The sequence below is a fragment of the Aethalodelphis obliquidens genome, unplaced genomic scaffold (assembly GCF_003676395.1).
Source record: "Aethalodelphis obliquidens isolate GAN/ISIS:26980383/991018 unplaced genomic scaffold, ASM367639v1 scaffold4, whole genome shotgun sequence".
Lineage (NCBI taxonomy): Eukaryota > Metazoa > Chordata > Mammalia > Artiodactyla > Delphinidae > Aethalodelphis > Aethalodelphis obliquidens.
This window is the reverse complement of record NW_020837948.1, coordinates 65695832-65721005: the sequence shown is the minus strand read 5'-3', so window position 1 is coordinate 65721005 and position 25174 is coordinate 65695832. Positions and strand designations below refer to the sequence as shown.

Genomic DNA, 25174 nt, shown 5'->3' with positions numbered 1-25174 from the left:
ATAATGTGGTTGATACATATATGTTTTCTAATTATAACTTGGGACACAGTTATAACACTGTTAGTTAATGGATCAACTCTGTACCTTGGCATCACTTACCCCACACCTTTCCCTGGGGGCAAGGTCTGTAGTTTCATAATTGTCCTCAGCTATGTGGTTCTGCTGCAGGGTAAGGTTAGACTGGAAGTAAGACAATGTCAAAGGTGACCAAACTCTTTCAGAGCTTACTTTGCCACACCCACCTCCCAAAGGCTCCATCTGAGTGCTAGAGCAGCACTCAGAAATTCTATGCCTTCCTGAATCCCTTCCAAGACACTAGCCTGTTGCTGAGCTTTAGTTCCTCATTTTAAAATATTAAAAAACAAAACAAAACCCTGTCCTTCCCTTTATAAAAGTGATTTGAAGATTTGATGAGGTTATATAAAAAGTACTTTGTAATCCATAAAACATAAATGTATACAGTAATAGCTACACTGTAGCAAATACAGATTAAGTACCAGGGATAGCACTAGATGTTTTAAAGTATTACTTCTTTTAATTCTCAAACAACCCTGCAAGTTTGATATAATTATACTCTTTATATAGGAGTTCTCTGAAGTTTAGTCAAGTTAGGTATCTTGTCAAGGTAAAATAGAAACAATCCTGTTATAGTCAGGATTAAATTTAAGTCAGTTTGAATACAAAGTCCATACCTTTTTCACTACAGTACTACTTCCGAATATAGGCTGTACTTTTCCTGTGTACCACAACCAAGGCAATGACACCATTTAATGACCTTACACAATGAAGAAGAAAAAAACTGCAGAACAGCATGCACCTCTAGCAAAGCTGACTGAAAAAATGTCCCTGTACTAAATAACCTATGCTTAAATTTTAGAACAGACCACAGATGACCTGGAAAATCCTTTGTCTCCATTGTTTTTTACAGTTTTGATGCATAAAATAAAGGAGGAAATGAGATGTGTAAGATGCAAGAATAATATGACTTCACCCCAGCCAAGGTGGAGCTTAGGCTTTTCACCAGAAGTTCTATCCTAGTCACATTATCAAGCAGACATGCAAATCACAAATAAAATGGAATAGGAAAAACACACGGATTTTCTGGAAAATAGCTAAGCAACACCAGGACATTCTTTTTAGAAATGTAGAAGAGTCCTTTGCACAGTAGCTAATATTTCTTCTTTAGGCTTTGATATAAAATTTGGTTCATAACCTCAATATAGCAATATTTTTACTCTTGACAAACATCAAGTTTTCAAGTATTTATAACACTGACCTATAAATTCTGCTACTTAAAATACTTATACTATGTACACCAACTTTTACCCTCTGAGAACATTTTGCATGATAGTTTCAGTCACTGCAGTGAAAAATTGCTCAGGAAAGCAGAAATGCCTGCTTAATAGTCAATATTCTTTTGTGTCAATAAAAAGGAGATTCCATATACATAATAAAGTATTTTTTTAGCAGCTCTCGAGCAAACACTTTTTAGAAGATTGAGCACAGATCTGGGGTCTTTATTTCTCATAATGGCACTACCTGATAATCATGCTACTTCCTACATTTGCTCATTTATAAAAACTGTCAGGACCTTAACAATCATTTATCTTTAAGTCCAAAGAGGAGAACTCAAACAATGAACTCTCAGCATCATGACTTCCATAAATCTCTGCTCTCCAAACCCAAGTTCCGTAAGATCATATCTATTAGATTAGTTTATGGTCCCAAATATTCTATTGAAGTTCCTGGTTTAATGGTGAGAGCAAACTTCATCCAAATATCCTATGTCTTTAGTAGATGCTCCTGGTTTCTCAGTAGCTTCAAGCCAAAAAGCATATTCATTTGTTCCTGCCACAGCTATTGTCTTTACCTGGTATTCTGTCCTAGAGACCATGATGTGAATGTCAAAGAATGAATCTTTTTCTAGATGCTTTTGAAGGCTCCTGAGGGTGACCAATGGTGATGTAGGGAACAAACTGCACATCCAATACATCCTGATGCAGATAACCAGCCTCAGAGTCTATTGTGTGAATACCTTTGGCCTCTAGGCTGGTTAAGTTGCTGTTGAGAGTGGTCAGCCAATTTTACAGCTGGCTATCCATTTTGGTTTTATTTTAAAACCTTAAAGATTCTCTCTTTATAAGTTGCCTCTTCTATTTCTGTGGATCGCTTTCTTTGAAACTGGGGTAAGTAGGACAGGACTTAATGGGAACACTGTTGTCTTTCCACTGGAGAGCTCTTCTCTTCCTACCATTCCTGTACCCTTCAAATGTCTGTGGTAGGAATTACACTGGCATTAGGGAGAAAGTGTGGCTATCTTGTTTTTGTGCTTGCCACTTTTTAAGACTGGCCTTCATTGGTTCTAGGTCCAATTTCTCCTCAAACCTAAGCAAGGAGAATACTGTCAGCCTTGTATGTTTCAATCTGATTCACTAGTGTAGGGATCCACATAGGAAAAGTATCAAAGCTTCAAAATAATGAAGTGTTCCTTTGTGGATATATCTCCTTTTGTCATAGCTATCAGACATTATGAATCTTAGAACTGATAGTGTTTGCTTCTTTACTCAGGTTACTAGGAAACTCAGAGCAAAATCTATGGCCCACTTTTAGTGAGTGAAAGGACCTTGTGGTACATATTTAAGGTACTGATCCCAGCCTTATATTATTTTTCCTTTTCTTCTGATTTTCTAATTTATTCTATTCTTCTGTTGTGATTTTAATGAAGCTAATTCAATTCTAATAAGAGTTATAAATAATAATATAATTATTATTATATGTAAAAACGTAGGAACTAAGCTGTAATCTACAGTACCAGCTGGTCAATCACAGAAAAGATAGGGTCAAAACTGCTATACTATATGGCAAACTGATAGGCTGTTTGGAATGGGTCGCAAGATCTTAAAAGAAATGCAAGTAGGATGTATCAAATATATGTTAATCAGGCTTATATCTCCTAGATTTCCTATTTTCTATTATAACGTGCTTAAGTTATTAGAAAGTAGAGAGCAAGCCTCAAAGATTCATGACATTAGATAAGGAACCCTGGTGCTCTTACCGTTTGATTGCCTAACATCATCTCATTCTGGACACTGATTTGAAAATTCTTCCAGGATCATTTGAATTTATCCCTTGTTTTATCCCTATTTAAGTCTCCAGAAAAGCTCTTGGATCACATATGACAAAGTAACAATGCCTATGAATTGTTTTCTAGGTCTTGACGGTCAAACTGGTTCTAACTAATTGGAAAGTTTTCTCTCACATCTTATTTACAGGGTCACTCAATATGATGTGTAAAGTATTAAATTAAATAAAACATGCACTAAGGCAGGAGGCTGATTTGATAAAAGACAAGTATACTCTCTTGAGTCCCTTAAATTAGGGTAGTTCACACAGACACCCAGGCATTATAGAAAAAAAAAAAACATTCAAAACATTATACATTATAGAGACAAGAGGCCAATGTACAAAGAACAGGCAGAAACACACACAGAAATGACAGAGCATGTGGCCAAAGTGAACAAAAAGAAGAGTGTGAGGTGAATGGTCATCATGTACAGCACAATTTTCATCAGCTGTTCAGCTGTATAAAGGCAAAACGTAGTTTGACTTCAGCTGCTGTATTTCTTAGTGGCACAAAATAACTCAGTCACTTATGAGCTAATTTGTGTTGCAGAAACAAGGCTGTAACAAAACAGATTATAACACAACTTTATAGCATAGTTTTTCTAGATTTATATTGAACAAATGGAAATTAAAAATATCTTACCAAGTCAACTCACCACTGAGGAGAACTCTCAGTATGGAAAGAAAATATGGTTAAAATAATAGGTCTGGTATGTAGTAAGTGCTCAATAAATGTTAGCAGCAGCTACTACCATCACTACTACTACTACTGGTACTACTGCTAGTACTAGTCCTACTACTACCGTTACTACTTTTGTTGCTGCTACTTCTACTCGTAAAGATGGAAACTAAAAGAGCTCTGATGCAGACACCTGTGGCACTCTCAATATCTATCACTGCCTACTTTCTTGCTAACAGAATTCTGATTTTTGCTCAGGAATCTACCTCTCAGAGAAAATGATTCTAACCCCATTTTAGGGGCATATCTAGATTAGTCAAAACCAATTATGGTAATACCATTCCTTTTGCCCATGACTGGGTTAAGGGTGGGCATTCGGCCTCCTGGCCAATAAAACATGAAGGAAGTCTGATGAGGTAGCAGGGGAGAAGCTTCGGAAAAAACTTTTCATATACTTAAGAAAGACACACTGGAGCACTTAATCTCTTCTCTGAATATTGTCAGGGTGAGAGTACCTTAGTTGCTCTGATGTTTCCTTGTTGATGCTTTTGAGTTTGCCTTCAAAAATTATGACCTTACGGCATTTCCCTTACTATCTGGTCAGCTCTTTGCTGATTTTAAAATGTTAAAAAAAAAAATCTTATTCAGCACTCTCTAAAATATTTTTCTGTCAGAATAATCTGTCATTACCAAAAATAAAAATTTCACGTTTGTTTCTAAAATGAGCTAAGATTGATTTGACTTGTTTTGAGAATTTTACACATAATATTTACAGTCTTCTTTTTATACTGTTAAATTTTTTTTAATTGAAGTATAGGTGATTTACAATGTTTCAGGTGTACAGCAAAGTGATTCAGTTATACATATATATATATATATATATATATAAAATATGTATTCTTCTTCAGATTCTTTTTCACTATTGGTTATTACAAGATATTGAATATAGTCCCCTGTGCTTCAAAACAGAAACAGACCCGAAGACATAGAAAACAAACTTATGGTTAGCAAAAATGGAAGGGGGAGGGATAAATTAGGGATTTGGGATTAACAGATACAATCTTCTTCATAACAGTTATTTTTCTACTGCATAGCTAGACTAGCTTTGTGCTGCCCAATACAGTTGTCACTAGCCGCATGTGGCTATTCAAATTTAAATTAGTTAAACTTAAAAATTCGGTTCTTCTGTTGCACTAGACGCATTTCAAGTACTCAAAAGCTAATTTGACTACTGGCTACCAGGCTGGACAGTGCACAGATAGAATATTTCCATCATTGAGGAACGTTCTCTTGGACAGTGCTGGGCTAGATTATGTGTTTTGAAAGTTTAAACTTTCATGTATTAGATTACATTTTAAAAGGCTCCAGTTTACACAACTTATGTTCAGACAGCTTTATTAACTTGGATAGCGTGAAAATAAATTTTGGTGTGGTAACTGAATTGTCTCAAATTCTGAACTAGTAGAGACAAGATTAATGAAGAAAACATAATTATTTGTATATTAATGATACATATATGTTAAATATATCTCCTTAACATTTGCAAAAAGCTGAAACAGAAGACAAAGATAGTAATAGAAATGTCAACCTACCAATAACAAACTCCACAATCTGAGCATCTAAAACATATTTCATGGGTAAAATGCAACAAGCCTGGCATGTGTGTCTGGCATGTTTTTTTTTCCTTTTTCTGTTACCTATCGTACATTATTCATATTGTATAGCACCTGTGTTATTAGACCCAAAATGTGTGCCCACCTCTACAACCACATAACAGAAATAGATGGGAATTGAGAGGTCGGTTTGCCTTTCTCACTCCTACCTAACACAGTCTAAATATGCAGTAGGTACTCCATTCTTCTTCCCTTGCATAAAACCTCTATTTTCCGAGATTCATGTTATTCATCCAAATCACTATTTGGTTTCATCACTGCTTTCTCCCAACTTTATGATGGTCATTTCCCCTCATTTGTTAAAGAGCTTGATACCTGCTTCACAGTCTCACTATACCCTCCAAGTCCTAATAACATCCTGAGTGAATCCAACATCCACACGGAAGACTCCCCAAACTCCCTAGCCTTAACATTCCTAGAACTCCTTCACCTCCACTCAAGGTTAGGCATGCACTCCCATGGCCACACTCCAGATTTGTTCTCACTGAGAACAGTCTCACTTCTCATAACTTAAATTCAAATACATTCCACTCTCTGATCCCCTCACCTGCTATCTCTCTCACCCTGTTTTTCCTACAATACTGGTTCTTTAATTTTTATGCATTTTTCAAAGTTACATCCTTAATTTTCTCCACGCTAGCCTTCTTTAGACTCCACTGTCATTCCCTAGTATAGAGTGAATGGCTCAGCTCATCATTCTCACCAGTATCCTTAAATTCTTCTTGATTTGTTTACTGTTCTGTTGTAATCTCACCTTTCCCTAACCCATTTTTATCTAAAGCATAAATCTGAGGCTAAATTTTTTAACCTACCCACCTGGCACTTAATTTTCTTCGTGCCTAGAATGCTTTCATTGTCACTTCCTTCTTTTCTGGTCAGCTGCAATTTGCCCTTTCAGATCGTTAGCTTCCCATGGGAAGAAATCCTTAAATCCCTAATTAGGTTATGTGACAATTCCACATGCTTTTATAGTATTCCATACTTATTCTATCATATCATATCACTTATCACCCTGCATTGTGATTTTCTGCGACTTCCCAAGAAATTATAATATCCTTGAGGGCAGAGCCTCTCTCACTCTATCACAGTCTGATAAACAGTAAGCACTCAATTATTTGTTGAGTGAATGAATAAATAATGCCTGAAACAATATAATCATTGTAATTGAAGCTACATGTAATGAATTCAAGATGTAAATTTAATAGAATTAAATACGATAAATAAGCTATAGAGTGTGTTAGAGGTAGTATGAGGGGAAATAGAGCAGGGTAAAGAAGATTAGGAATCCCAGGGGTGTAGGGAGTAGGGAGGGTTGCAACTTTAAATACAGTATTCAAGCCAGGCCTCACTGAGAAGATGACAGCCGAGTAAAGGTGAGGTAAGGGAGTTAGCGATGTAGATATTTGGGTTGGAAGAGTATACAAGGCAAAGGGAACAGCCAATGCAAAAGCCCTAAGGTGGGAGCATGCCTGGCACGTACAAGGAGGGAGGCCCGTGTGGCTGGAGCAGAGTGAATAAGGAGAAATATAATAAAAGATGAGTTCAGAGAAGTAATAGAAGGCCAGATTGTGAAGGCCTTGCAGGCCTTTGTAAGAACTTTGGATTTAAGTAAAACAGGGAGCCATCGAAAGGTCTTGGGTAAAGGATATACTGAAACGGAATCACTCTGCCTCTTATACTGAGGGCTGTAGGGAGCAAAAGTAGTATCTGGAAACCCACGGAAAAAGCCACTTAGAGTAATCCAGTGAAAGAGTGGTAGGCAGCAGTAGAGGCAGTGAGAAGAAGTCAGATCTATGATGTATTTTGAAGGCAAAGCCAATGGGATTTTCTGAGGGATTGGATATAGTCTGTGAGACAGAGAAAGGAATCAAGAATGACTCAAGGGTTTTTGGCTTGAGCCAGATGAAGTTGACATCTGAGATGGGAAAAACTGCTGGAAGAACATGGTTGTGGAAATGTTTTGGAGACAGCATTTGGACATGTTAAATAGTACATGTCTATTAAAAGTCTAATAAATGGTAAGACATGAGTCTGAAATCCATGGAAGAAGTCTGGGATGAAAATATAAATTTGGGGTCAAATAACATATGAATGGTATCATAAGCAATGAAGCTGGATGAGATCACCAAAGAAATGAGTATTGGTATGGCAGAGAAAAAGAGGGGTAAGTCCTGGGTACTCTGACATTAAGAAGTCGGAGAAAAGAATAGAAACCAGCAAAGGAGAATGAGGAAGAATAAGTAGCAATATAGAAGGACAACCAAAAAGCTACAGTGTCATGGAAGCCTGGTAAAGATCAAGTAAAATAAACACTCAGAACTGATTATTGGGTTTAGCAACATGGAAAACATCTTTGACTTGGCAGGAACATTTTCACTAGAATGTTGGAGGCAAAAACTTTATATGAGCAATTTTAGGGAAAAATGAGAAGAGGAATTAGATATGGTAAGTATTTTTGTTTTTGTTTTTTCAAGATAGGAGAAATAACAGCATGTTTGTATGGTTATGGAAAAACCCTGAAGAGAAGATGTTGAAAAAATCATCCACATGTTTATGAATAAACAAGGATTAGGATAGGCATAGGGTTGGAGAGCGTAAGAGTGAGGAATAGTGTGGGAGTGTGGGTAATAGTCTGATGATATGAAATTAAAAGCTGTGGTTTTTAGATAGGAGGAAGGAAAAATTATCTGGGAGGAGTAATAAGATATAAAGAAGATAGTCAATTCACTTCCAGGCCCAGTCTTTCAAGAGCTAAGGGAGAAAATACATGTCCTTAACTTTAGAGGCCTGCAGAGGAAGCAGTATCTTCAGAGGAGAGCCAGTTTCCATTAGAACAAGAAGGTGAAGGGAAGAAAAATTCAGAGATGTCAGGATGTAAGGGATTTTGCTGATGATGGACCACGAGCTTCTGAGGGCACAGAAGAGTTTCAGTGGTTGGGCAGGGATGAGAAACAGAAGAAGGGATATGCAGAGATTTATGGAATTGGATGGCAAGAGATGAGGAGTGACATGGAATTCTGGGACTTCTTGCCGCGGCAAACATAAAATGGAATAAAGATTAATCCTTGTTTCTTGAACTCAAGAAAGATAACGGTGGCAAAGCTGTGAGTGTTGGGGAGCCAGGGAAGTTCAGGGTGCGTGTCTCTCTCTCTTGACTCCTACTGGGGGAGAGTGTATTTGCTTCTAGTGCTGGAGCTTTCTCTTGATTCTTAAAGGAATTGATGGACTTGAGGCTGGTTCCATTCAGTTTCAAAAATTCATGTGACCCTCATGCACATGGATTTCTGATCAAATAGTTCACAATTTAAAAAATTTCCCTTCTCTAGGGGAAATGTAAGCTAATTTTTCATAGCAGAGTTTGGTTTTACTTACATCTGTATTGCAGGAGCGATACCGTTTCCTTTCCCCAAGGCAATATTTTCCACCTCCTGAAGGTCTGCAAACACATTTTGTTTAACATGTGAATATAATATATCTAACCACATAAACAGTATATATATTGCTTGATGAAAACATATTAACATTTACTTTAAGAAAATAAAAAATCTGACGTTTTATTAGTTATTAAAATAATAATCATGCTGGCATTAGTTAGCAATAATGATTATGGTTGCTGAACAAAAAATTAAGGCAATCTACCATGAGTAACTTTATAAGGCTCTTAATTGTGATGATATACATTCTTAAGAAAATGTAATTAAATCAATGTATTTTCTAATTATCATAGTAAACAGGTATTCAGCTCAACACAATGAGTTTAAAAATCATTTATAATGAAAAGCCATTTGAATCATATTTAACAAAACACATAATCTGATACTATATGTTCATCAAGTAGAAAATGGAAAGTTTGTGTTTTTTTCCAGACTGGAAATAAGGAAAGGACACAAAATAACTCCCTGGAAATAGCTTCAGCTCAAAGTTTTTAATTCAGAAATAAATTTCTATCTCAATTCAAATATTACATGAAGTTTTAAAAACTTCAGTTTCAAAAAATTAAATCTAAATCTAAGATAGGCTTACATTATATAGATACTTTATATTACATTCAAATTAGGATGTTAAATACGTGTTATACATAAATTAATTTTTGGAGTCTTTAACATTAGAGAAAGTCATATGCTATTATTTGGACATGCAATTTTTGAATGGAAAAAACTAACTTGTTCTTTTAAAAGAGGTCCAAGTCATTCTCTTAAGTATTTGGGTATATTATTTATTATCATAGGGTTTTATACTTTTGATTATTAAATTACAGTAGCCTGCAGTTGAACTTAGGTTAACTATTCTGCACTTGTTTTAAAAAGATCAAGTCTCAATTATAATTTTGGCCCACTGGTATCAATGAGATAATTAAAGTTACACTTTGAATATATTTTGAATGCTAGTGAATGCTGACTTTAAGCAAGGGAAAGAAATGGCCTAGCTTGAACCAGCTGGGAGAAATGTGTTGGTCAGACAAAAACAAGGTAGTGGGGACGGTGGTGGCAATGCTGTTTTATGAGTGGGTGACAGCTCTGTTTAGCAGGATGGTAATAATAGAAAGTGGGAGAATGAAAACACAGAACTAATACAAAGGGAAACAATTTCAAGCTAAAAAGAATAAAAGAGAAGAAAAGAGACATTTAGAGAGAGGAACCAAAGACAGGTATCCTGAGTTAAAATGAGAAAAAATAAACAATAAAAATAGACCATCTTCTACCCCAGCAGGGGGAAAAAAGCAGAAGTGATATTATAACACCATTCTGCACCAAATAATTGTCAGGAAAGAAGGTCCTCAACCTGAGCTCTAGAAAGAAATGGGAGCACTCGACATGAAGCAGCTAAGGAGCAGTTTAGTCTCCAGGAGGACACGCAAGGCCAACTAAAGGAATCATCCACCTGCAATGGGCACTGGTGGAAGGGAGAAGCAATACAGCGAGCAAGAAATACTGATGGGGCTGGCTTTATGCCAGGGGGACTCCGGCTGGAGAAAAAGAGTGGTGGGAGAGGAGCAGTCTGACCTACATAAAACAATCGTGAGGAGAAAAGTGGATGCAGCTCCGGAAGGTGATTAATGGGGGCATGTGAATGGAAACTATTTTAACACATGGGCAGTATTCTTTTCATTGTGATTTGTGATGCGAATCAAGGCATTTCAACCCTCAAAGTGCTCTCATTGGTCCTTTTAATACTAATGTAGCAGTAATAATTTTATGTGACATGTGAAAAGACCTTATGCTTCCTGGGAATAATGGTACTGTAGCTAAGACAAGACCTGGATTCATCCATAATTCAGTAGTTTTTGGAGGAGGAAATCTATCTGATTATTACTAGATTAAAAGTCTGGCTATATCTGGGATAGATACACAATGCTTTTCTTTTTTCTTTTTCTTTTATTTTTAGTTACATAGTAAGGTGAAAAGAAGAAAAAGAAAGTCTGTCTAACAAGGCTCCTCCACTTTCCAGTGCCTATTGCTTGTTCTGAAGACAAGCACTTGGCTCACTAGTGAAACGTTTTTACAGATAACATGTGAAACCACAGCTTTGAATCATTTCCAACTGTGTCTTTTTGTTGGCTCCGGCTTACTTTAGCTACTTACGCTGGACTGTCACAGTGTCTTAGGGATGAGGAGACGCCTCCCCCGCAGGTCCTGCTGCACTCTCCCCATAGTGACCAGGGACCCCAGCCCCCATCTATGCTCTGGGGCCAAGTGCCAAAAGGAACACAATCTCCCTGATAACACCACTGCAAGATTTCACAGAAAACAGAGAATTAGCTTTTAGGCAGATAGAGCTATCAGGATAGAAATAAATACATAAGGGTCAGGCATTAGCATTCTCCCAATAGATAACAGACTGAGAGTTCTTTAACTGTGTTTAGACATTGGTAAAGGTGCATGTGATTTGCAAATTATCTTTAGCTAGGCAATGATTTATAAATCTCTAACAAGTACCAGGAGTCTAAAAAACTTGACTTTACTTCTTTTTTCCTTATTTCTTCTCCTCCAGACTTTTAGTGTTTCTCATTATAGAGACCTCAAAACTCTTTTTTAGATATTTTAGTATTAAAACGTTTTTTTCTTTATATTCCACTATTATTAGACTCATGGAATGATAACGCAATATGGAAAGTTCCCCAGTAAGGCATTTTTATGATGGTAATTGCTTTTTCTTTAAAAAAAAAAAAAGGCCGGTTGAGGCTACAATAGTAAAAGAATGTGTTGTGGCATTTCATCTACATGACTGCTGCAGACATAATAAAAGCAATGCCAAGACACTAGGGACAGGGCACAAAAATCCCTTATACACAGTGACTAGCCATGTGTATAGTCCCTGCATGAACATGTGTACTGGAATTCTTCTCAGCTTTACTCTCTGCAATAAACCACACATACTGCACATAAGTAGAAAGTCAGGAATAATTTATCGAGATGCAGACATCGCATAATCAGCTCATAACTCTAACATGATAAATCTAATTTGCAGAATTGGTAAAAATGATTTTTTTTTTTAAACCAAGCATTAGGCTAGGCTTTTATTGGTGCATTTTTCTGAGTTATCAAAATTTGATGAACCATACTGATGCTATGAAAGTCATTTGTTTATATGAATAACAATAGGGAACATTATTAGAGTTGAGTAACTGTCAGCAATGTTAGATTGTTAAATAAAAATTCAACCATTATATTAAAATGTAAAGGGATTATGACATGTGATGCTTTGAAAGTAATCAGTTTATTATATTAATTCTGCATATCCAGAATTCTTTCACTTTCACCATTTGTACTACTACCACTCTAGACCAAACTAGCAAATAGATCAGCTTGTTATCTGGTCCCCCTGCCTCACTTTCTTCTATGTATAATCAACCTATTCTCCAGCGAGCTATCAGAGAGCTCTTTTAAAAACATATTATGGCATTATGTCACTTTTTGGCTTAAAAGACTGTGGTGGTTTCCTCCTTCCCTTAACTCTGGTCAACGGTGGCCTTTGTGACCTAGCCTCTGCCTCCTTCTCCAGCCTTATTCTCTTTCTGGTACAGAATGTTCCAGACACACTGGCCTTATTTCTTTTCCTCCATACACTAAACCTGTTCTCTCCTCAGGGCATTTGCATTTGCTGGTCCTCCTGGGAATAATCTTCAGATTCCTTATATTGTCTTCTCATCGTTTGGTCTCAGGTCAGGTGTCACTCAATCAGAGAGGTCTTTCCTTGATCACTCTTATTCTGAAGTGGTTGTACTTCACTATCCCTTCCACCCTCCCCTCCCCCTACTCCAGGATGTATAGAGATTACATCCTTCTGTTTTAGCCCCCTCTTACACCTACTTTAAATCACCCTATTTATTTCTCAGATTACTTCCTTATTATTTTTATTGTCTCCTCTCCTTAGTATGTAAAAGCCTTGAGAGCCAAATGTGGCTGTTCAAATTTAAATTAATTAAAATTAAAAAGTCAGTTCCTTAGACCCACTAGCTACATTTCTAGGGCTCCCATAGCCACATGTGGCCTAGCGGCTATGATGTTGGACAGAGCAGATACAGAACATTTCTATCATCACAGAATGTTCTAATTGGAAATGTTGAATGTCTAGAACAGTGCCTAGAATGTAGTGGATATGCAACAAAACTTTATTGAATGAATGAATACATTAAATTATAGAATCCTGTGTCCTGTTTTGGTTACTATATTTCAGGAAGGAACTGGAGATACTGGAGGGTAAAGATAGTCATATTCATCTTTGCTTCCCTGGTAGTTGGCACTCAGAGAATATTACAGTAGTTGTAACAACATAAAGGACTTCTTAAGAAAAGTGCTAAGCAATTAGGCAAGAGGAAGTCAAAATTTGGTTGGCTATAAGACCAAACATTCTGACCCTAAATCTAATAAATATTAAAGTAGGACATTAAAAAAGATTACAAGTTTTGGGCAACAAAAATTACCATGAAGAAAAAGAAAATCATCTGTCCAAAATGATGAAGCAGAGGTAGTTGGCTGAACTGATAATACAGTACCAACTCTGGGAGCAGGGCTGCTAATAATGTACATGTGAGAGGGAGAATGTTCCAGCTGCCAGCTTATGATTTACCTAACTGATCTTGAAGACCAACCATGTGCATAATGATATACCAATTGCGTTAGATTTTCATCTATATAAAAGTCACAACAGTGGACCAAATAATCTCCAGTTTTACATTTTTGTTATTACAAGTAGCTATGTGTAAGAATATTTATGCCTGCACCTATGAGAGTAACTGAGCAATGTAGTATTTACCAGCAATTACTGTCTTTTCCTGTGGTTTTAATTAATGACACTTAATACTAAAAAATTCCAAATCTTAAAATTTGCCTATTTTCTTCAAGTTGGAAACTTAGCATTACTGATTTCAAATAACAATAAAATTTGATTTTACATTTATTTTACATAATCACAGAGCTGTACTTAAAGCTCAAAGAGGCTTTAGAATTCATGTGGTCTAAGCACTTCATTTTTTCACATGAGGAAAGCAGAACCTGAAGGAGGTTGACTTGCCCAAGGTCACTTACTGGCAGAAAAGGATTAGCTGTCCAAATACACACAAAAAACAAGTGGAAAAAAAATCAATTGGGTGTGCAGGATTACATATTTGAAGACATTAAAGAATACATTAGTATATTTTACTGAACTGTTTTTACTACCTAAAATACAAAATAACACTAGAGATTTTTTAAAAAACCCACTTAGCTGCAAGTATACAACCACATGTTATTTCATACCTCCTTGAGTATTCTTATAATTAGTAGAGGAAAAAACTCTCAGTTTTTGCATTTTTCAGGAGACAAAATTGTGAAGGTCACAAAAACACTGAAAGATGTAGATTCTAAAGTATTTAATAATATTGTTTTACATGTGTCCTAGATGCACACAAAATGTAGCACAGGGAAAGAACTCACATAAATTCTCTTGTTTTCCTTTTAAAACTTATTCTGAAGGTAAAAGATAAATACAAATATTCAGTTTGTAAAATGTTGCTCAGTTCTTACCATTAGTTAATATCTACAGAGCAGTAGTATTCTATAAGTGGTTTGCTAAAACCTTTTACTGCATAAATTTATGCTATTGATTATATCTATTCCATAGAGTTATAATAGACAATTATATCAGAAAGTTAAATAACATAGATTAATGGGTAAAGAATGAAGAATTCATAATAATAAGTATCAGTCATTTAGCAGCTGACAAGAGACTAGTGTCTAGTTTAACAACTAATTAACAACTCAGTCTGTGTGGGGATGACTTCAGTCTGTGGGTATCCTGTGTTACAAACTTGAGTTCTCATTCTAGCAATATCTTTCTTTGGTCCAGAGCAAGTCATTTGTTTCTTTTCTTTAGTTTCCCTGACTACAAAATGGGGACTAACTTTAGTTTTTGATTATAATATGATTTGGATTAGGATGACTACAGAAATTAGTTCTATACAGACATACCCTCAAGTTAAAAATCTATCAAACAACTTGTTTAATTTTGCTCTCTAGCAAAATGTTCTTTTGTGCTTTCCCCTCACCTTGTGTTTATAGGAAAGGATCTCCTTGGAATTTTTGCTACTTCTTCTGGTAGTATTAAGTATCTTGATGTAGTACATGATTTTAAGAGAAGAAACTTATTTAACTTAAGTTTTTTTAGAAACCTATAGGGAACTTCAGGTGAATCCAGTTATTTGAGCTAATTTTCTAGATGACTATATTAACCAATATATACTAAGATTTTAATGTAAGTCATAATTAATATAATTGGATTACACCAAATAAAGTAGATTCAAGTATAAAATCCTACAAGTACATTAAAGGTGAGAATTTTGAGTTTTGTATTTTCTATTTTTACCCTTTTTTTTAAATCTAAAGGTGCCAAACTGTAAAAGCTCTATTTCCATAGGCATAGAATTTTACTTCATGTCTTAAACTAGAAGAGTTCAATATTCAGATGGAAACTAGTTTTTAATCTTTATTCCCAAGGGTTATATCCAATCTAGTGATTTTGGACTATTCTAAATATCAGTCATATTACTATAGCCTAAATGATCCAGATAAATTGGATAAATCTGGCTTTCTTTTTGCTAATTCAGGTGTGTTTAACCAGATTCAGAAAGGTGAAAGAAGTGAAACTATCGCATTCAAAAATAAAAATTCATATTGCCCATTCTTGCTTTTCACATTCCTTCTAAATAAAAGAAATATGTCTTTAAAACTATCTAGAAAGATGATATATTCTAGTGAAACACTTATTTTCTTAAGAAACACTTATTAATCATTAAACAACATCTCTTTCTGTTAGGCCACTGAATTTCATGATCTCCATCAGGGAATTGTCTTAAGCAAGATATATTATAAATCAAAAAATCTAACTTTGAAAATTTGTCAGAATTCTACAAAGGAAAATTTCAAAATGAGTATATATACAGTATTTTTAAATAATTTTTTAAAACTAGATATATTTTAGGATGTGATTATGGTAGATCTTGTACCACAGCCAGCACTGGGTCTAGGCAGCATCTGGAATAAGATACCTCTAAGGAAATCCTAAGATTTTAAAGGAAGTGATATTGGTGATTCAATATAGAACATTCTTCCTAAATCAGAAAAGCTGAGAGTTGGAGCACAGTGCTATTAAAAGCCTTATCTTTCTGCTCTGCAGGTGCGGGAATGCTAAAGTTTATTTCAGCCGAAATTCTAAATCAGAACTTGTCATCCCATACTATTTAAATTTCTAGAGCAACTGGAAGAGTCATTCTTTCTTCACTTCTTGTGTTTATAGTTTGGGACTCAGTCAAAACATTTTACATTCTACTTTAAATGAATTAAGATCTAAGGCTGCAAATGTCCTATTATATATCCAGTGCTTTAGAAGGGCATGTAATAATCCTATTCTAATCCAGCCCCGTGTTTCCCATGCAAAAATATTAGGAATCAATGTCATGTATATGTAAGCCCAAATGCTGGGTTATGTCTCTAATTGGGGCTTGTAGAATCATTAAATCAATCTCTTGGCAATAAACCACGTATTTGAAACCTTCTTTGTGGTCACCATCAGAGCTTGGACTGGGTTTTGATTATCCTTAATATCCCGTTCAGTAATAATGCCAACACTGCTATCAGCGTTTTTATAGTGTAGATCTTTGTTTACCATTTCATCAAATATGGCATCCCTCCGATTTCTGTCCAAAGGGCTATTGTTGATGCCATGTCTAAGAAAAGTTATTTTGGCTGAAAGTTATATTGATTGATTTGTAGAAGCGTGACCCATGGACACACAGTACCAGCACACTGTCTGGGCTCATCAAATTTCCTCCTTTGGTTAATGCTACTGTCCCTGAGCACATCCATTCAGACCATATGGTTCTTATTCAGTCCTTGAATGGCTTATTCAGGCAAACATCCAATGGCTGTAATAGCGATGTCAGACCCCCCAGGACTCACGCAAAGATCAGTTTTTAATTTTTTGGCCATATTTCTTACTCCATCTGCTAAATGTGCATGGAACAGTTCCCATACTTACATGGAACATTTGTGGAACTGCGCCCCCGGGCAAAGATCCCATATCTTTTGCAGCCAGAGTTTGACGAGATCATTGTGGATCCAGTCCTCTGGATATGTCTATGCTATCACTTGAGCCATATTTCTCCCCTCCCCCCAACCTTTTAAAAAAAGATTTATTCAAAAAGCTATGAGCAGCTTTGGTTTTATCCTGCTGGCTAGACAGGATGTAGGTTCTTTCTTGTTCCTTCTGATGAGAGTAGTTTTGAAATTCAGAGTTAAGATCAGAGGTCGTGGATATACCATTCATGCTTCTGAGACACACAAATTCATGCTTATAGTCTGTTATGCTCATTACTGCCAGTTAAGACAGTCTGGCAAAGAATTTTCTGCCCACCATCATCTAAGGCTGGCACATAATAATGAAAAGTAATGATGATGCTCTAGTAATATAAATTAACACCATCCCTCTGAGGAAGGCAACAAAAAGCTCACTGAGATATTATCTCATTCCATCCTCACAATATCTCTATGAAATATGTAACAATAGATTTTCTCTCATTTTAAAGTGGAGATTCATTATTTTGCCAATTTTAACACTATCATATATTCTTAGCTCAACGTTCTGTCTGGGTGCCTTTTTTATCATGATTCCAGAGGTAACAAACTGTTACAGGTAAACAAATGAAAAATACACTTAGTAATAAAGGGTAAAACATATTGTTAACCCATCTCAGGCTCAGTGACTCACTATTCCTGTGACAATGAAAATCTGCTTTTTATTCTACACAATTTCCCACCTGAAAGTAAAGTATAATCAGAGGCAGTATAGAGGGGGTAAAGTTTTCCTCTTTGGAATCAGAAAGACCCAGGCTGGAATCTCAGCTCTACTATTAAATTGCTATGTAATCCTAGGCTTTCAAGTCTCACTTTCTTCATCTGTAAAATGGAGTTAAAACAGTACCCACCTTATAGGATTTTTGTCAGTAGTAAACAGAACAAATATGTGCCCGGCATAGTGTAAGTATAAAACTATTCATTATCATCGGACTTCCCTGGTGGCGCAGTGGTTAAGAGTCTGCCTGCCAATGCAGGGGACACGGGTCCGAGCCCTGGTCCAGGAAGATCCTACATTCCACGGAGCAACTAAGCCCATGTGCCACAACTACTGAGCCTGCTGCTCTAGAGCCCACAAGCCACAACTACTGAGCCTGTGCGCCACAACTACTGAATCCCACGTGCCTAGAGCCCATGCTCCGCAACAAGAGAAGCCACTGCAATGAGAAGTCCGCGCACCGCAATGAAGAGTATCTCCCACTTGCCTCAACTAGAGAAAGCCTGTGCGCAGCAACGAAGACCCAACGCAGCCAAAAATAAATAAATAAAATAAATAAATTTAATAAAAAATAAAACTATTCATTATATTATCATCATTATTACTGATAATGTCAACTATTTATAGATGGCAAGAACACAGACTAGCCACACAAAGTTGACCAGACCAACAGAAAATTTCACTTTAATTTTGTCATTAAGTGTTTGCATGACTGTTTTGGTTTGAGTCAAAATTCTGGGCTCTTGTTTAAGATCCAAATAGGTATAGCCTTAAGAGGAAAATCCGCATTTGTCAATAGTAAACATGCTTCTCTCTTAAGGAAAAAAGCAGCAACAACGAAAATTCATGAATAGATAACACGGCATATGCAGTTAGTTAAAAAATAAGTTAAAAATAATGAAGTGCTCAGCTCACATGAATAGTTCTTTATATTCTTTTTCCCTTAAAAATGTAAGTTGATCTAGTTCTTTGAAAGCCTTTTTATAAATTCAAAGTTAATGATAGGGATATTCTGAGTGTCTTCTCCTAGTACTCTGTCCTTTTTCTTTCTAGGAGTCTGCATGTGTATTTGTTACTTTCATTCATTCATTCATTTAAAAACCTCCTAGTCCTATCCTGAATCTGTCTACAGACCTTCCATGCCTCTGGAAGAATGGCTAAGATTTGTTTCGTAAATTAATTTGAGATGATGAAATCCAATGTATCGCCTTTACGAAACTACACTCTAATGTTGTGAATATTAATGACCTCTTGGTATACAAACTTTGCTACGCTTCCAAGTTCTTAAATAGATTTTCATGGAGCCCAAGATGCTGTGCCAAGATATGCTGGAAGCTGACAAGATTCTAAGGACAGGGTAAGGAGGCAGCCAAGGGGTTCTTTTAACCCGAGCTTTTCCATTTTTTTCAAATGTATATCTCAGGATTATGTAGAATGCATTTGAATAAACGGTTTAAGGATCAAAAAGTTGACAACCATTAGCCTAGATTAAGAAAGTGAATCTTTAGAAATCAAATACATTTCTGCCCCATTTTCTTCACGTTTTCTTGTCTGTGCTTATTCTTATTTATGCTTAGAAGTAATTACATTTCCCTTCTATTCGCTTATCTAAATTTAAATTCCATACTGTCAGCTTTGATATTATTTTGAGCATTTTCTAAGTAGCCTTCAAAATTGTAATTGGCATGTAAATGTCATCTCTGTCAAATATATGCACATAAGCTGTAAGATATGACATTCCAGAGCCCTGCTATTAAGCACAAATGTTAAGATATTAAATACGTGTTTACCATAAAGATGATTGAGTTGAGTTCTGTGTTCTCAGATAGCCACTACTTGTTGTTTACCTATTTAGAGTGATTATATAGTTTATACAATGCTTTCAGGAGAGCTCTGAGGTTTAAAAGAATGAGTTCTTTGTGCTTTGGGTTAAACAATAAAGTAAAATAAAAAGATCCATCAGGCCTAGTAATAGTATTATTACAGGCAAATAGAAACAGTGGCTGATTGGTATAGATCACAATAATAATAATCAATCAGTGGCAAATAAAGAACCAGATTCTCACTGTGACTTTCCCCTTATAGTTGTGTATTTCTTCGAAGTACAGATTGATGTAAATTGCTACTTGTAAAAAAAAAAAAAATTGCTACTTGTCGTTGACAAGAATTGTTGGTTCCAAAATAAACCCAGATTGTTGTTTCAAGAATGCAGTTCCTAATATTTTCTATTACATCTATGAAAAAAAGCAAGGAATTCTTGGTAGTGTGTGAAGGTCTCTGTATTTTTATTGGCTACTTATAAAAGTTTCAAAAAAAGATCCTTAATCTTTAAAAAATGACCCTATCAATTCATACATTTAGCATAATTTACCAACATTTCCAAACTCAGCATGGAAAAGCCATCAACATGGCACTAGGTCATGGGTCCCGAATGAAGCCGTCAGCAAGGATTAATAAACTGTGACAGCTGCCCAAAAGCTTTCATTCTTTTTATTTAAACGTCAGATTGCAAGCTGAAATTCAGTGTAATCTTTTTTGAAACTAGCCCAACTAACATGGAAGAAGTCAGAACTGAGAACAGATGACAGTGTCGTTATTGTTGTAAATTCAGGCCATAGCAATAAATTTTAGAATCCAATATAGCAATTTTAGAATTTTAGAATTTTATAACAAATTTTAGAATCCAATATAGCAATAAATTTTAGAATCCAATATAGCAATTCCTAAAGAATTTCAGGAATAGGCTAAAATATTCTTATCTGTTTGAACATTTCTTAATAATTATAGTTTTTGAAAACTAGGCTGATGAAACTGAAAATTATTTAGCAACAATTTCTATGCTCAATAAATTAACTATTCTTCTACTACTAGATCTTTCTCTCACATTGCAATTTAAAAGTGACTCATTAGACCATAGTTATAAAATCTACTTTAGGATCACATAATTTTCTTGGATACTGTCGGAAAAAAAACAGACATATGACTAAACAGACTCTATTAAATAAGACTGTTGTTGAACGTTTTTGTGCAAATATAACTCAAACGTATACATATAGAAAGGTGAAACTGACCCAGAAAATGCTCACTATACTTTCCTAAACAATGCATATTTGCAGATATCAAGATAATTCATTAGGCTAGGAATTTATTATTTTCTCAAGCACATTTTAATTAGTATGCATTATTCCCTAGTGGTTGAATATCAACACCAGAAATTTATCAGTTTAGTCTACATGTTAAATAGCTAATGAATCATTTGAGCTTACCCCCTTTTCAATATTCCCAGTTTGACAGAGTGTTCCCTCAGCTGCAGGAATACTGTTGGTGACACAGCGGTTGCTTTTGCTGAGACACCAGAGCTCTCTACACACTTCCTAGGAAAGAAGGCAAAAGCAAGTTGATCAGAAGTAGAGACTAAAATCATGTCCACTCTTTTATAAAAATACCCATAGTATATAAGCAATACTAAGCATTACTTGTCTCTTGCTGTTGTTGAAGCATCATAGATGAGGATTTTGGAGGTGGTCCTTCTGGAAGGTAGGTTACTCGTTTCACAAAATCATTTTAATATTTGTCTTTATGATTCTTATTTCAGTGGATAAAGTATATCTTAGTTTTTAATACTGATTAGAATCTTTTTAAAATAATGTGCAGAAATTTCATTAATAGAGAAGAGTAGTGAGAAAGAATGAATATGTAGAAAGGAAATATATGTTTATTACTCCCCAAAATATACAATAGCACAAACTTTCCAATTACTAATAGAGTGGCCAAGTAAGTGATTTCCTAGTCCTACTGAAATATTCAAATGAAGTGTATTTTTTAAAAAGAGAGAAAGAGAGACACTACAGGAATGGACAGGAAGTGATTTATAAAATTCATAAATGCCTAAAGAACAATCTAGCAATGTTATTTTTAGTTCATCAATGTAGCCCACTTTCATGAAAGGGAAATTTGGTTTTGAACAAATGCTGCTATTTATGTGCCATTTCCATAACTGATATATTTCAGATGTTATTTGGTGCTGTTTTGTCTTCTTTATTATGATTTCTCATTATCCCACCTCACCATGGGAGAATTACACTTATTGTAATGTTGGCAATATAAAATACCTCATTTTGTTCACACTTATATTAATCTATCAGATTTTAAAATAAGCTGTCCAACATATCCCAAAGTAAAGTCTTTGAACAGCCAAAACACAGATTGCTTTGAAGAAAATACTCAAATTTTTCAGTTTATTGTTATATATGATTGTCGACTAGCATCATTACTGATATTAAAGGTTTTTAATTTAAACTGGAACCATTAAGTAAAAAATACATATTTGCAATAAAAATATATTAATCTTTTTTTTTTTTTTGCGGTACGCGGGCCTCTCACTGCTGTGGCCTCTCCCGCTGCGGAGCACAGGCTCCGGATGCACAGGCTCAGCAGCTATGGCTCACGGACCCAGCCGCTCCACAGCATGTGGGATCTTCCTGGACCAGGGCATAAACCCGTGTCCCCTGCATCGGCAGGCGGACTCTCAACCACTGCGCCACCAGGGAAGCGCAAAATATATTGATCTTGAATGTAAAGACACATTTATATATAACATTCAATTCTATTGCTATTATTCCCCAACTGCCCTTTTATTCTCAAAACATAATTGTAAGAACTTATGCCACACATCACAAGAAAAAAGTCTGTAACTGTGTATTGTGATAGGTATTAACTAGATTTATTGTTGTGATCATTTTGCAATATATACAAATATTGAATAATTATGTTGTAAACTGAAACTAACATTATGTTATTTGTCAATTATATCTTAATTAAAAATTTTAAAAAAGAATTTATGTCACATAAACACAATTCAGAAATACAGCGGTAACACTGAATTCACTGGTTAACCATTACTACAAATGGAGATGCCTCACAGAGTATAGCAAAAGGAAAGAATCTATTTGGGCCCCTCTTTAGGGTGCTCCATTCCACCAGGCAGAGAAAGAGACATAAAATTTATATTAGACTTTTAAAATACTTTTCAAAATTTATATATCATATCTAATTTATTCATCTGCTTTAAATTCCATGTGGAGAACTACTGAGCTAGAATAAAGTTAAAACATCAGAAAAGAAAAACATGTGCTGTGGATCATAATATAAAGACAAAACTTTCCTGTTCTTACAGTCCAAGGTATTACAAATTCTTTCTTTCAAAGCTTCAGTTTCTGTTTAAAGAGAATGTTATTTATACTACTTTATTCTTCCTTTTCTATAGGAGATGGTTTCTTACTATATGTTCCTAAATATATTCTCTTAGTTTATTTTAAAAGCAGTAGGATTACCATTTTAAGCTCTTAAAATATTATCCCATGTATCAAAAATATTCATATTCAAAGAGAAATATGTTCACAAAAACAGAGACGCATTGCTAGGACAATGTATTAGGAAATTGCTAACAAAATTATCCATAATCCTGGACCATCCTCTTGATATTTTATGATTACTTTAGACAGAAGTAAAAGAAGCCTAAAGTTTCTTTAGACAGAACTATGCAATGAAAATTCTATCATTGAAAAGGACAGTATTCATAGAACCTATTAGGAAAACACACTATTTAGTCAAGTTATAGAAACTCTATTTTCCAAAAATGCCTTGAAAATCTCTACCCAAAATGGCAAGTGCTCAAGATACTCTTTCCAAAACTTTAATCTCAAGATTCACAATACAGTCCTCTGATAAAGCCCTCTTATCCTTTAGGGAATGACACATTTTGAAAGTTTGATTCTTGCTTTTAAAAGATTTTATTATGTTAGTGGGCTCTCGGGGATTTGAATTCTGCTAGGGCATTAAGTTCTCTCAGATTGCTGTTTAAAGTATGGGACTAGAAATCTAAGGATGGGAAACACTCTCAAGATGTTAAGCTAGTCTGGGAGAAGACTCTGAAGAGTTTTCAAATAGATCTCTCATCTAGAATTTTAACTTGGTTAAGAAAGATTTTGAGGGGCTTCCCTGGTGGCGCAGTGGCTGAGAGTCTGCCTGCTGATGCAGGGGACACGGGTTCGTGCCCCGGTCCGGGAAGATCCCACATGCCACAAAGCGGCTAGGCCCGTGAGCTATGGCTGCTGAGCCTGCACGTCCCGAGCCTGTGCTCCGCAACGGGAGAGGACACAACAGTGAGAGACCCGCGTACCGCAGAAAGATTTTGATACCCCAATTAAGAATCCCAAGATAAAAAATATTCTCTTGGAAGACAAAAAACAAGAAAATTTTATTTCTTACCGAGAAAGAGGTACACTTCCTGAAAGAATCTGAGAACAATTTCATGCTTTCAGAAATACCCTTCTTTCTCTAAACTGCTAGATCCTAGACCATGGTTGATCAAACCATCATGCTGTACACCATAAACTTATACAGTGATCTATGTCAATTATTTCTCAATAAAACTGGGGATAAAAGGTTTAAAAAAGCTGGGGGCTATGCAGATTTCAGTTCAATGTACAGAAAATCTTCCAAAAGTCAGACCTGAACAATCATAAGATAAAACTGAAATTTCCCATCACTGGAGATACTCCAGCATACACTAAATAACCTCTTAGCAGCAATGTTGTAGGCAGGAAAAAAAAAGAAAGAAACTAACATGTTTTCAGGGTATACTGTTAATTACTGTGCTAGGCATCTTTGTATCTCATTTAATCATCATGACAATCTTCTTATCTTAGAAATCATGAGAAACTTAGGTTCAGAAAGACTTAGCAATTTGCTTCAATCCTAACTAAATCTGGATTTGAATCAGCTGTCTGATATCAATGCCCAAAATATCTCCACACAATTAAGCTACTTTCAGTTTCTTTTAAATGTATCAAAACTGAATAAAGTCATTGGCTAATTAAGGCTGATTAGTAAAGGTTTACTTGTATTTTAACATAATACAAAAACTCACTAAATGTTCGTAATATCCTTCTACCCTTTACCCGTATTTTAAAGGACGATATCTCAAATTAAGACTATTATGTACTAATTCATAATATATCCATTCAATATATGAACTTAGGCACCAACTTATACATTATTATTATTGGAACTTCTAAATGTAACATCACCACTTAAGGATACTGTTAACATACTCCTCAAAAGTGTTCCATGGTCTTCCAAAAGACAAGACAGGTAAAACATTCCTACTTATTTAAAATTTTAATATCAACTTCCAGATTTCTATTCTATTTGATTTTTCAAATGAATGACATGGTTTGCAAACATTAATAACAATGAAAATATTAGCAAGTATAAATCATAATTAAAAATATAGAGAGAGGGTTTTGAAGTAATTACCTAATGAAGAATAATTTACCTGATATTCAGAAAATAACTTTGTAAAGAACTG

General features: G+C 35.3%; 1 protein-coding gene and 1 pseudogene across 2 annotated transcripts in view; both read right to left on the bottom strand.

Annotated features, from left to right (window-relative positions):
• ADAMTS6 (ADAM metallopeptidase with thrombospondin type 1 motif 6) overlaps positions 1–25174 on the bottom strand; it is a 274021-nt gene that overhangs the window by 80904 nt on the left and 167943 nt on the right. The window contains exons 8-11 of one of the 2 annotated variants that reach the window (XM_027101010.1): positions 21069–21176; positions 11058–11203; positions 8848–8911; positions 100–180 (exon numbers count right to left, since the gene is read on the bottom strand). In XM_027101010.1, the coding sequence (XP_026956811.1) occupies positions 100–180; positions 8848–8911; positions 11058–11203; positions 21069–21176 (399 nt within the window). The remainder of the gene's footprint in view (positions 1–99; positions 181–8847; positions 8912–11057; positions 11204–21068; positions 21177–25174) is intronic. The other variant, XM_027101008.1, reaches the window with a different exon arrangement.
• LOC113617484 (ribulose-phosphate 3-epimerase pseudogene) lies at positions 1168–2567 on the bottom strand (annotated as a pseudogene).